At 44.1% G+C, this 13,511-nt stretch overlaps 1 protein-coding gene across 1 annotated transcript in view; it reads right to left on the bottom strand.

The window, feature by feature from the left end:
• Positions 1–13,511, bottom strand: part of LOC134929573 (ATP-dependent translocase ABCB1-like) — a 723,752-nt gene that overhangs the window by 448,385 nt on the left and 261,856 nt on the right. The window contains exons 10-11 of the mRNA XM_063925164.1: positions 10,111–10,281; positions 9,859–10,020 (exon numbers count right to left, since the gene is read on the bottom strand). Of these exons, the coding sequence (XP_063781234.1) occupies positions 9,859–10,020; positions 10,111–10,281 (333 nt within the window). The remainder of the gene's footprint in view (positions 1–9,858; positions 10,021–10,110; positions 10,282–13,511) is intronic.

The raw sequence follows: 13,511 nt of genomic DNA, 5'->3' as shown, positions 1-13,511 counted from the left end.
TGGTAACTATAGACCGGGTAGTCGGACATCAACACTGGGGAAACTATTGGAGAGTATACTAAGGGACAGCATACAGGACTACTTGGAGAACACCCGTGCTATTAATAAGAACCAGCATGGTTTTGTGAGAAATAGGTCATGCCAAACTAATTAGTTAACTTTCATGAGATAGTAAGCAACAATCTAGACCTGGGCAATGCAATAGATGTGGTTTATCTGGATTTTGCAAAATCTTTCAACACAGTACCTCACAGGGCGGCTGATTTTCAAATTAAGGGAGCATGTACAGGAGACACTATTTGTACATGGGTGAGTAATTGTCCTGATAACAGGCAACAGTGAGTGGTGATCAATGGGATGTTTTCCACCTGGGCTATAGTAATTAGTGGAATACTGCAGGGTTCTGTGCTGGGGCCACTATTGTTTAATACATTATATTTATGAATGATTTAGGAGTAGGACTAGAAAGCACATGATACTAAAATATGTTGGGTAATCACGTCAGATGTGGAGTCTCCTCAGAGCGATTTATTTAAACTGGAAGTTTGGGCAATGAAATGGTGTATGAAGTTTAATATGGAATGCACTTTGGGACTAAGAATAAACAGACAACCTACCAATTAAATAAGGAAAAAATAGGGAAAACTGTATTAGAAAAGGATTTGGGGATGCTCATTGATAGCAGATTTATCTGCAACACACAATATCAATGTGCAGCAACAAAGGCAAATAAGGTGTTAGCATGCATTAAAAAGAGAATTGAGACAAGGGATGAGAGCGTAATCCTGCCACTGTACAACTCATTGGTACGTCCGCATATTGCGTATTGTGTACAGTTCTGGGCACCACACTATAAAAGAAACATACTGTATTAGAACTTGAAAAGGTTGAGAGGCGAGCTACCAAATTGATTAAAGGGTTGGAGACACTGGACTATGAGGAGAGGATTTCTAGGTTAGATATGTTTACACTAGAAATGAGTTGACTAAGAGGAGATATCATTAAGATTTACAAATATATAAAAGGGGAATATGTGGAGCTATCATGTGAGTTGTTTACTAAGAGACCTCTACACAAAACGCCAGGACGCCCACTAAGGATTGAGGAGTGGAAATTTCGTACTCAGCACAGGAAGGGATTCTTCACTGTAAGGGCAATACGAATATGGAATACACTGCCAGAGAAGGTTGTAATGGCGGACTCAGTCAAGGCATTTAAAAATGGGTTAGGCAAATTTCTAACGGAAAAAGACATACGAGGATATAGCCTTTAACCTAAATAGATTAGGGAATGCAATATAATTCAGGTTGAATTCGATGGACTACTAGTCTTTTTTCAACCTCACCGACTATGTTACTATGTTATTGATGTTAATAATACTGTTGGATCAAAAATACCCCCAAATTCTGTGATTTTAGCTGTTTTTATGTTTGTTTGTTTGTTTTAAATCCAGATCCAAAACTAAAACCAGAAAGGGTGGTTTTGGCAAAACCAATCCATGGTGGTCATTCCGAGTTGTTTGCTCTGTATTTTTTTCTCGCAACAGAGCGATTAGTCGCTAATGCGCATGCGCAATGTCCGCAGTGCGACTGCGCCAAGTAAATTTGCTATGCAGTTAGGTATTTTACTCATGGCATTACAAGGTTTTTTCTTCGTTCTGGTGATTGGAATGTGATTGACAGGAAGTGGGTGTTTCTGGGTGGAAACAGGCCGTTTTATGGGTGTGTGCGAAAAAACGCTGGAGTGGCTGAAGAAACGGAAGAGTGTCTGGGCGAACACTGGGTGTGTTTGTGACGTCAAACCAGGAACGTCAAGCACTGAACTGATCGCAGATGCCGAGTAAGTCTGGAGCTACTCATAAACTGCTAAGAAGTGTCTATTCGCAATTTTGCTAATCTTTCGTTCGCAATTTTGATAAGCTAAGATTCACTCCCAATAGCGTGTGCAAAGCTGCTAAAAGCAGCTTGCGAGCGAACAACTCGGAATAAGGGCCCATATCCAAAACGCAACTGGAGATCCAGATCCAAAATCGAAACACAAAACCCGAAAAGTGTCCACTTCACATCTCTAGTTTTCACTATTTTAGCTAAAGGTTCATTTTAAACCAGCCCATGAACCACACTATTAGGGGTGTGACTAGATATTTGAGGGCCCCAAAGCAAATGTTTGCAAAGGTACGCATGTTCATAATAAGGATTAACAAAAACACATAAACAACCCCTAAACTGTTAGGCCTAAAGCAGCTGCTACCTAGAGATGAGCGGGTTCGGTTTCTTTGAATCCGAACCCGCACGAACTTCACTTTTTTTTCCACGGGTCCGAGCGACTCGGATCTTCCCGCCTTGCTCGGTTAACCCGAGCGCGCCCGAACGTCATCATGACGCTGTCGGATTCTCGCGAGGCTCGGATTCTATCGCGAGACTCGGATTCTATATAAGGAGCCGCGCGTCGCCGCCATTTTCACTCGTGCATTGAGATTGATAGGGAGAGGACGTGTCTGGCGTCCTCTCCATTAGAATAGAGATAGATAGATTAGATAGAGAGAGATTGTGCAGAGTCGCAGACAGAGTTAGTTTACCACAGTCAGTGACCAGTGCAGTTGCTAGTTAACTTTTATTTAATATAATATATCCGTTCACTTCTCTCTGCTATATCCGTTCTCTGCCTGAAAAAAAAAACGATACACAGCACAGTCAGTCACACAGTGTGACTCAGTCTGTGTGCACTCAGCTCAGCCCAGTGTGCTGCACAGTCATCAATGTATAAATTAAAAGCTTATAATTAATTGTGGGGGAGACTGGGGAGCACTGCAGGTTGTTAGCAGGAGCCAGGAGTACAATTATATTAATTAACAGTGCACACTTTTGCTGCAGGAGTGGTGACCAGTGCCTGACCACCAGTATAGTATTGTTGTATACTACTAATATCTCTTTAAATATCAACCAGTCTATATTAGCAGCAGACACAGTACAGTGCGGTAGTTCACGGCTGTGGCTACCTCTGTGTCGGCACACGGCAGGCAGTCCGTCCGACCAGAATTGTATTATTTATTATTATATACCTACCACCTAACCGTGGTTTTTTTTTCATTCTTTATACCGTCATAGTGTCATCCTAATTGTTACGAGTATACTACTATCTCTTTATCAACCAGTGTACAGTGCGGTAGTTCACGGCTGTGGCTACCTCTGTGTCGGCACACGGCAGGCAGTCCGTCCGACCAGAATTGTATTATTTATTATTATATACCTACCACCTAACCGTGGTTTTTTTTTCATTCTTTATACCGTCATAGTGTCATCCTAATTGTTACGAGTATACTACTATCTCTTTATCAACCAGTGTACAGTGCGGTAGTTCACGGCTGTGGCTACCTCTGTGTCGGCACACGGCAGGCAGTCCGTCCGACCAGAATTGTATTATTTATTATTATATACCTACCACCTAACCGTGGTTTTTTTTTCATTCTTTATACCGTCATAGTGTCATCCTAATTGTTACGAGTATACTACTATCTCTTTATCAACCAGTGTACAGTGCGGTAGTTCACGGCTGTGGCTACCTCTGTGTCGGCACACGGCAGGCAGTCCGTCCGACCAGAATTGTATTATTTATTATTATATACCTACCACCTAACCGTGGTTTTTTTTTCATTCTTTATACCGTCACAGTGTCATCCTAATTGTTACGAGTATACTACTATCTCTTTATCAACCAGTGTACAGTGCGGTAGTTCACGGCTGTGGCTACCTCTGTGTCGGCACACGGCAGGCAGTCCGTCCGACCAGAATTGTATTATTTATTATTATATACCTACCACCTAACCGTGGTTTTTTTTTCATTCTTTATACCGTCATAGTGTCATCCTAATTGTTACGAGTATACTACTATCTCTTTATCAACCAGTGTACAGTGCGGTAGTTCACGGCTGTGGCTACCTCTGTGTCGGCACACGGCAGGCAGTCCGTCCGACCAGAATTGTATTATTTATTATTATATACCTACCACCTAACCGTGGTTTTTTTTTCATTCTTTATACCGTCATAGTGTCATCCTAATTGTTACGAGTATACTACTATCTCTTTATCAACCAGTGTACAGTGCGGTAGTTCACGGCTGTGGCTACCTCTGTGTCGGCAGTCGGCAGGCAGTCCGTCCATCCATAATTGTATTATTATTATAATATATACCACCTAACCGTGGTTTTTTTTTCATTCTTTATACCGTCATAGTGTCATACTAGTTGTTACGAGTATACTACTATCTCTTTATCAACCAGTGTACAGTGCGGTAGTTCACGGCTGTGGCTACCTCTGTGTCGGCAGTCGGCAGGCAGTCCGTCCATCCATAATTGTATTATTATTATAATATATACCACCTAACTGTGGTTTTTTTTGCATTCTTTATACCGTCGTCATAGTGTCATACTAGTTGTTACGAGTATACTACTATCTCTTTATCAACCAGTGTACAGTGCGGTAGTTCACGGCTGTGGCTACCTCTGTGTCGGCAGTCGGCAGGCAGTCCGTCCATCCATAATTGTATTATTATTATAATATATACCACCTAACCGTGGTTTTTTTTTCATTCTTTATACCGTCGTCATAGTGTCATACTAGTTGTTACGAGTATACTACTATCTCTTTATCAACCAGTGTACAGTGCGGTAGTTCACGGCTGTGGCTACCTCTGTGTCGGCAGTCGGCAGGCAGTCCGTCCATCCATAATTGTATTATTATTATAATATATACCACCTAACCGTGGTTTTTTTTTCATTCTTTATACCGTCGTCATAGTGTCATACTAGTTGTTACGAGTATACTACTATCTCTTTATCAACCAGTGTACAGTGCGGTAGTTCACGGCTGTGGCTACCTCTGTGTCGGCAGTCGGCAGGCAGTCCGTCCATCCATAATTGTATTATTATTATAATATATACCACCTAACCGTGGTTTTTTTTTCATTCTTTATACCGTCGTCATAGTGTCATACTAGTTGTTACGAGTATACTACTATCTCTTTATCAACCAGTGTACAGTGCGGTAGTTCACGGCTGTGGCTACCTCTGTGTCGGCAGTCGGCAGGCAGTCCGTCCATCCATAATTGTATTATTATTATAATATATACCACCTAACCGTGGTTTTTTTTTCATTCTTTATACCGTCGTCATAGTGTCATACTAGTTGTTACGAGTATACTACTATCTCTTTATCAACCAGTGTACAGTGCGGTAGTTCACGGCTGTGGCTACCTCTGTGTCGGCAGTCGGCAGGCAGTCCGTCCATCCATAATTGTATTATTATTATAATATATACCACCTAACCGTGGTTTTTTTATACCACCTAACCGTGGCAGTCCGTCCATAATTGTATACTAGTATCCAATCCATCCATCTCCATTGTTTACCTGAGGTGCCTTTTAGTTCTGCCTATAAAATATGGAGAACAAAAAAGTTGAGGTTCCAAAATTAGGGAAAGATCAAGATCCACTTCCACCTCGTGCTGAAGCTGCTGCCACTAGTCATGGCCGAGACGATGAAATGCCAGCAACGTCGTCTGCCAAGGCCGATGCCCAATGTCATAGTACAGAGCATGTCAAATCCAAAACACCAAATATCAGAAAAAAAAGGACTCCAAAACCTAAAATAAAATTGTCGGAGGAGAAGCGTAAACTTGCCAATATGCCATTTACCACACGGAGTGGCAAGGAACGGCTGAGGCCCTGGCCTATGTTCATGGCTAGTGGTTCAGCTTCACATGAGGATGGAAGCACTCAGCCTCTCGCTAGAAAACTGAAAAGACTCAAGCTGGCAAAAGCACCGCAAAGAACTGTGCGTTCTTTGAAATCCCAAATCCACAAGGAGAGTCCAATTGTGTCGTTTGCGATGCCTGACCTTCCCAACACTGGACGTGAAGAGCATGCGCCTTCCACTATTTGCATTCCCCCTGCAAGTGCTGGAAGGAGCACCCGCAGTCCAGTTCCTGATAGTCAGATTGAAGATGTCAGTGTTGAAGTACACCAGGATGAGGAGGATATGGGTGTTGCTGGCGCTGGGGAGGAAATTGACCAGGAGGATTCTGATGGTGAGGTGGTTTGTTTAAGTCAGGCACCCGGGGAGACACCTGTTGTCCGTGGGAGGAATATGGCCGTTGACATGCCAGGTGAAAATACCAAAAAAATCAGCTCTTCGGTGTGGAGGTATTTCACCAGAAATGCGGACAACAGGTGTCAAGCCGTGTGTTCCCTTTGTCAAGCTGTAATAAGTAGGGGTAAGGACGTTAACCACCTCGGAACATCCTCCCTTATACGTCACCTGCAGCGCATTCATAATAAGTCAGTGACAAGTTCAAAAACTTTGGGTGACAGCGGAAGCAGTCCACTGACCAGTAAATCCCTTCCTCTTGTAACCAAGCTCACGCAAACCACCCCACCAACTCCCTCAGTGTCAATTTCCTCCTTCCCCAGGAATGCCAATAGTCCTGCAGGCCATGTCACTGGCAAGTCTGACGAGTCCTTTCCTGCCTGGGATTCCTCCGATGCATCCTTGCGTGTAACGCCTACTGCTGCTGGCGCTGCTGTTGTTGCCGCTGGGAGTCGATGGTCATCCCAGAGGGGAAGTCGTAAGCCCACTTGTACTACTTCCAGTAAGCAATTGACTGTTCAACAGTCCTTTGCGAGGAAGATGAAATATCACAGCAGTCATCCTACTGCAAAGCGGATAACTGAGTCCTTGACAACTATGTTGGTGTTAGACGTGCGTCCGGTATCCGCCGTTAGTTCACAGGGAACTAGACAATTTATTGAGGCAGTGTGCCCCCGTTACCAAATACCATCTAGGTTCCACTTCTCTAGGCAGGCGATACCGAGAATGTACACGGACGTCAGAAAAAGACTCACCAGTGTCCTAAAAAATGCAGTTGTACCCAATGTCCACTTAACCACGGACATGTGGACAAGTGGAGCAGGGCAGGGTCAGGACTATATGACTGTGACAGCCCACTGGGTAGATGTATGGACTCCCGCCGCAAGAACAGCAGCGGCGGCACCAGTAGCAGCATCTCGCAAACGCCAACTCTTTCCTAGGCAGGCTACGCTTTGTATCACCGCTTTCCAGAATACGCACACAGCTGAAAACCTCTTACGGCAACTGAGGAAGATCATCGCGGAATGGCTTACCCCAATTGGACTCTCCTGTGGATTTGTGGCATCGGACAACGCCAGCAATATTGTGTGTGCATTAAATATGGGCAAATTCCAGCACGTCCCATGTTTTGCACATACCTTGAATTTGGTGGTGCAGAATTTTTTAAAAAACGACAGGGGCGTGCAAGAGATGCTGTCGGTGGCCAGAAAAATTGCGGGACACTTTCGGCGTACAGGCACCACGTACAGAAGACTGGAGCACCACCAAAAACTACTGAACCTGCCCTGCCATCATCTGAAGCAAGAAGTGGTAACGAGGTGGAATTCAACCCTCTATATGCTTCAGAGGTTGGAGGAGCAGCAAAAGGCCATTCAAGCCTATACAATTGAGCACGATATAGGAGATGGAATGCACCTGTCTCAAGTGCAGTGGAGAATGATTTCAACGTTGTGCAAGGTTCTGAGCCCTTTGAACTTGCCACACGTGAAGTCAGTTCAGACACTGCCAGCCTGAGTCAGGTCATTCCCCTCATCAGGCTTTTGCAGAAGAAGCTGGAGGCATTGAAGAAGGAGCTAACACGGAGCGATTCCGCTAGGCATGTGGGACTTGTGGATGCAGCCCTTAATTCGCTTAACAAGGATTCACGGGTGGTCAATCTGTTGAAATCAGAGCACTACATTTTGGCCACCGTGCTCGATCCTAGATTTAAAGCCTACCTTGGATCTCTCTTTCCGGCAGACACAGGTCTGCTGGGGTTGAAAGACCTGCTGGTGACAAAATTGTCAAGTCAAGCGGAACGCGACCTGTCAACATCTCCTCCTTCACATTCTCCCGCAACTGGGGGTGAGAGGAAAAGGCTCAGAATTCCGAGCCCACCCGCTGGCGGTGATGCAGGGCAGTCTGGAGCGACTGCTGATGCTGACATCTGGTCCGGACTGAAGGACCTGACAACGATTACGGACATGTCGTCTACTGTCACTGCATATGATTCTCTCAACATTGATAGAATGGTGGAGGATTATATGAGTGACCGCATCCAAGTAGGCACGTCACACAGTCCGTACTTATACTGGCAGGAAAAAGAGGCAATTTGGAGGCCCTTGCACAAACTGGCTTTATTCTACCTAAGTTGCCCTCCCACAAGTGTGTACTCCGAAAGAGTGTTTAGTGCCGCCGCTCACCTTGTCAGCAATCGGCGTACGAGGTTACATCCAGAAAATGTGGAGAAGATGATGTTCATTAAAATGAATTATAATCAATTCCTCCGCGGAGACATTGACCAGCAGCAATTGCCTCCACAAAGTACACAGGGAGCTGAGATGGTGGATTCCAGTGGGGACGAATTGATAATCTGTGAGGAGGGGGATGTACACGGTGATATATCGGAGGGTGAAGATGAGGTGGACATCTTGCCTCTGTAGAGCCAGTTTGTGCAAGGAGAGATTAATTGCTTCTTTTTTGGGGGGGGTCCAAACCAACCCGTCATATCAGTCACAGTCGTGTGGCAGACCCTGTCACTGAAATGATGGGTTGGTTAAAGTGTGCATGTCCTGTTTTGTTTATACAACATAAGGGTGGGTGGGAGGGCCCAAGGATAATTCCATCTTGCACCTCTTTTTTCTTTTCTTTTTCTTTGCATCATGTGCTGATTGGGGAGGGTTTTTTGGAAGGGACATCCTGCGTGACACTGCAGTGCCACTCCTAGATGGGCCCGGTGTTTGTGTCGGCCACTAGGGTCGCTAATCTTACTCACACAGCTACCTCATTGCGCCTCTTTTTTTCTTTGCGTCATGTGCTGTTTGGGGAGGGTTTTTTGGAAGGGACATCCTGCGTGACACTGCAGTGCCACTCCTAGATGTGCCCGGTGTTTGTGTCGGCCACTAGGGTCGCTAATCTTACTCACACAGTCAGCTACCTCATTGCGCCTCTTTTTTTCTTTGCGTCATGTGCTGTTTGGGGAGGGTTTTTTGGAAGGGCCATCCTGCGTGACACTGCAGTGCCACTCCTAGATGGGCCCGGTGTTTGTGTCGGCCACTAGGGTCGCTTATCTTACTCACACAGCGACCTCGGTGCAAATTTTAGGACTAAAAATAATATTGTGAGGTGTGATGTGTTCAGAATAGGCTGAAAATGAGTGTAAATTATGTTTTTTGAGGTTAATAATACTTTGGGATCAAAATTACCCCCAAATTCTATGATTTAAGCTGTTTTTTAGTGTTTTTTGAAAAAAACACCCGAATCCAAAACACACCCGAATCCGACAAAAAAAATTCGGTGAGGTTTTGCCAAAACGCGTTCGAACCCAAAACACGGCCGCGGAACCGAACCCAAAACCAAAACACAAAACCCGAAAAATTTCAGGCGCTCATCTCTACTGCTACCATGGTCGTTACACCTTTATGCAACATTTCCTTCAGGTATCCCATTGAACTAGCATGTTCCACTCTCTGATACAGGACCAGTGTTCCATCCATCTCCATACGTTGGATATCTATGACACTAGAGGATACACAGAGCCACTGTAGTAGTCTAGTTTATGTCTTCTCATGCAACCACCATTTTTATAGTCATTTATTCCAAAAATGTGTTTTAACTTATTTCTTCCATTTACAGTTTTGATAAATGACACTAAAGTGTAGAGCTTCATCATATGACAACTATACTGTGAAATACTCTTCCAAACCTCCCCACAGGTGCTGTGCAGAAACCATTACCTGAAGCATCACAAGAGAATGGTAGATTCCCTCCTTGCTCATGAGCTCATCATGCGACCCTTGCTCCACAATCACACCTCCATGGAAGATAGCGATGACATCAGCTGTCCTGACAGTAGACAGTCTATGGGCTATCATAATAGTGGTCCGACCAGCCCTGGCCTTAAAAGTAATAACAAAGCAATAATGACACACTAATACACTATATTATGCAATTTCTCTATAGGAGTATATGTGCATGTGTTATGTTACCGTATCTAAGGCAGCTTGTACTATAGCTTCACTTTGTTTGTCCAAAGCTGATGTTGCTTCATCAAGAAGCAGAATTTTGGGATTTCTTACGAGAGCTCGTGCTATAGCGATCCTCTGCTTCTGTCCGCCACTCATCTGGGCTCCTCTCTCACCAACCATTGTGTTAAATTGCTGCAGAAAGAACTTTAATTAAATAAGTTGACTAGTTTCTTTATGATTACTTAGTTACATATGTCCAGCACTTTATACAGTATAAGCATCTTTAAAGTATTTATAGTGAAAGCAAATGTAATTCAACTGCACTTGTTTTGTGAAGATTTTATTGTTAGACTACTTTTCTGTGAGAGCAAACCTGGTTATTACAGCATCATAATGCTGTTTTATATTTTAACCTGTGGTCAGGGATGGTTTTGACCTTTGCTGGGTCCAAGGCATAAAAAAAAAAAGAAATTTTGCCACTTGTATAAAATGTCCTACAGTATATCACAGTGGGTATAATTCAGATGCGTTTGTTTGGTGCTGCTGTCACTGCTGCTTTCTTGCAAACAGCATTGGTTGTTCTGTATGGTAATGCAGCAGGAGGCATCTATTATAAGCAGAAGCATCCTGCTACAGTAGTGATCCGACCTTCTATCCTAGAACACAGCTTTGAATTAGTGGACTCACAATCGATTGGCTTGCGGCACCCATGGTACCAAGCAAGCCATCTGTCGCAGAGGCCAGGAAATTTCTGTGAAACCATGGAGGTCCCTGGTCTCTTCCCTTCCTCTAAACAGTGGCGACTTGCCTCCTTTTTGGGAAACAGAGGTCATTGCAGCCGGAACCATCATTGGTATGAAACTGTGCAATAGTGTACCATCAATGGTTCCTGCTGGTGGCGGCACAGGGCGACTGGCTGACATCCTAGTAGCTCTGTGCTGCAGTGCAAGCCTAAAAAAATGTATTGAGCCCACGTCTACCATCTGTGGTGAAAAGCTGTATCTCCACCGATGGTAAAACCATCTAATATATACGGCTGACCATTGATGGGTTCATGTGCTCATGAATAGCTTTCAAGAAAGTCTAATAAGTTTGAATTTTCAAATTGTCCACAAAAGAAATGAAGTGCTGCTTTCTCACACTAATAGAGGTGGCGTGTGGAGCCTCAATCACTGACAGTCTGCTGCTGATATGCGTCCTATGTGTCAGGACCAGCTCACGCACATGCAGAGCCGTCATAACAGCAGGTGTAGGCCCCTTGGCACAGCAGTGCACTGGGGCCCCTACCCACCCATCAGCGGTAGGGGTGGAGGGTGCTATCAGCGGCAGCTTTGATGTCCCGCGGTGGGTAGGGGGGTTCTATCTTTAGCTCAGCATGTAGGACCTGGAATAATTTCTACTAATTACTCCTTTACTGCACAAATGGGACGGGAAGGAGAACACTAAACTGTAGAAGGGAACATTATTCTGAATGAAGGGGCCCTGGCACATGACTTCCAGGGTGGTAGGGGGTGTTTAATACACAGGGGAGGGGTGGATAGTGGAGTGGGCTTAATATTCATTATTTTCCGGGGGTCAGGGCAGCTTGCTTTACTGCAGATATCTCCAGTTCCTGGAAATAGATTTCTTAGCTTTAATGGGATAAACTAGAGAGTCCTGCCTTTCAGGAAGTACTGGGGACTTGGGGATCAGACTTCAGGAGCCAGATCAATCCACCAATGAAAATATAAAACTGCATATTAGGCTTGTGGAGCTGGAGCAGGAACCAGCTGCTGGAAGGCTGATATGTCTGGTTCTGGGAATAGTAGAGACCAGCTGTCAGCGTCCACTGAAAGGGGAGAGTCCCAGCTTTTGGAGTATACTCTCAGAAAAACTCTAAGTCAGACAGAACCTGAGATATCTGGCTGGGAAGAAGAATTAACAGGCTTAACAGCCTTGGATGGGGACCATTGCTTTGAAGTCGGATATCTCTGGTTCCCAGGGCCGATTTTCAAAAATCTGGTACCCCTGGAAAGAGGGGACCCTCAGCTATCATCTTAGGGCCCTTTTACTCCTTGGTCAAGAGCCCATTGAGCTCATACGAAAAGACGGCCCTGCGCACATGCAGAATAGTTCTTATGCATGTGAAAAAAATTGGCACTTTGCAACAATAGGTGCACCTCCAACCAAATCTGAATCAGGCCCACTGTGTCTGGCAACAACACTAGTACTATAAAAGCTTGTAATCACCCCTTGGAAAGCTGCATTCCTACATCAAATAAATGAATATTTGTCTCTGAACAGAGCATGCTCAGAGAGGGTGGACAGGAAGCAGCAGACCCTAGCACAACATGGGGGTCTATTCATGAAGCAGTGAAAAGAGTGGAAAAGTGAGCCAGTGGAGAAGTTGCCTATGGAAACCAATCAGCTGCTCTGTACAATTGTATAGTATGCAAATTATAATTTTTACTTCAATGCTAATTGGCTGCTATGGGAAACTTCTCCACTTGCTCACTTCTCCACAATTTTCACTGATTCATGAATAGACCCCTAAATGTTTTAGGGATACTACTGATACACACTGACTGCATCAATAGATGCTCACAAGCTGGTTTCTACCCCATGGTCTCCTTTGTTTGGGAACAAGGTAATAGAAAGGAGATGACCTGATCAGTCTTGCAAAGGGGACTATAACAGAAGGGGAATATTTATATTTGTGGAAAATGGCAGATACATATCAACCAATGTTGCCACTTTTTGCAGAAAATATTCTTTTGCACTGAATCAAGCATGAAGAACCGGATCAATCATGATAAAACAGATGACCCAGTAAAGAAGTCCTTTGGGATCCAAAAAGGACTGCATGTCTTTTGCAGATGTTGAAAAGCTGAATCTTGCACTGACCCATATTCCCTCGGTAAAAAGGGTAGACTCACTGGAACAGGTACAGTAAGTACTGAGTAATATTAGGTTATATTGTTAATGTAATGGGCCCAGAGTCTTTAAAAATAAATAAATAAATAAATAAATGAATCAAACAAAATAAAAAGAAATAAAATAATTTAGTTAAAGAAAAATAAAGACAAATGTGAGGTTTTCAAATCTTTACCAAGCATGTGCAAGGGGGAATCTTGTCTTTACTGTGAAGAATGACATGGTGGGAGACAGAAGTCTCCTACTTAACTCGAGAGACCTGAAGTTACTCACTGATAAAACCACTGTTCCAGCATCCTGCACTGCTACCTACATACAGTCATTGGCTGGTGAACTGTATGAAACCCCACTCTGCTCAAGCTCTGCTCTATCACCATTGTACAAGTGAGTAAGGCTGTACCTGCTATCAATTAATACACCAACGCCACTGGTCCATGTAACTGGGCATAGTTTGTTCATAGTTTGAGGCATCTGCTTATGTGTGCCTATATCACACTGCAATATCAACA

This window comes from Pseudophryne corroboree, chromosome 5 (assembly GCF_028390025.1).
Source record: "Pseudophryne corroboree isolate aPseCor3 chromosome 5, aPseCor3.hap2, whole genome shotgun sequence".
Lineage (NCBI taxonomy): Eukaryota > Metazoa > Chordata > Amphibia > Anura > Myobatrachidae > Pseudophryne > Pseudophryne corroboree.
The sequence above is the reverse complement of the archived record's forward strand: the minus strand, read 5'-3'. Positions and strand labels throughout refer to the sequence as shown.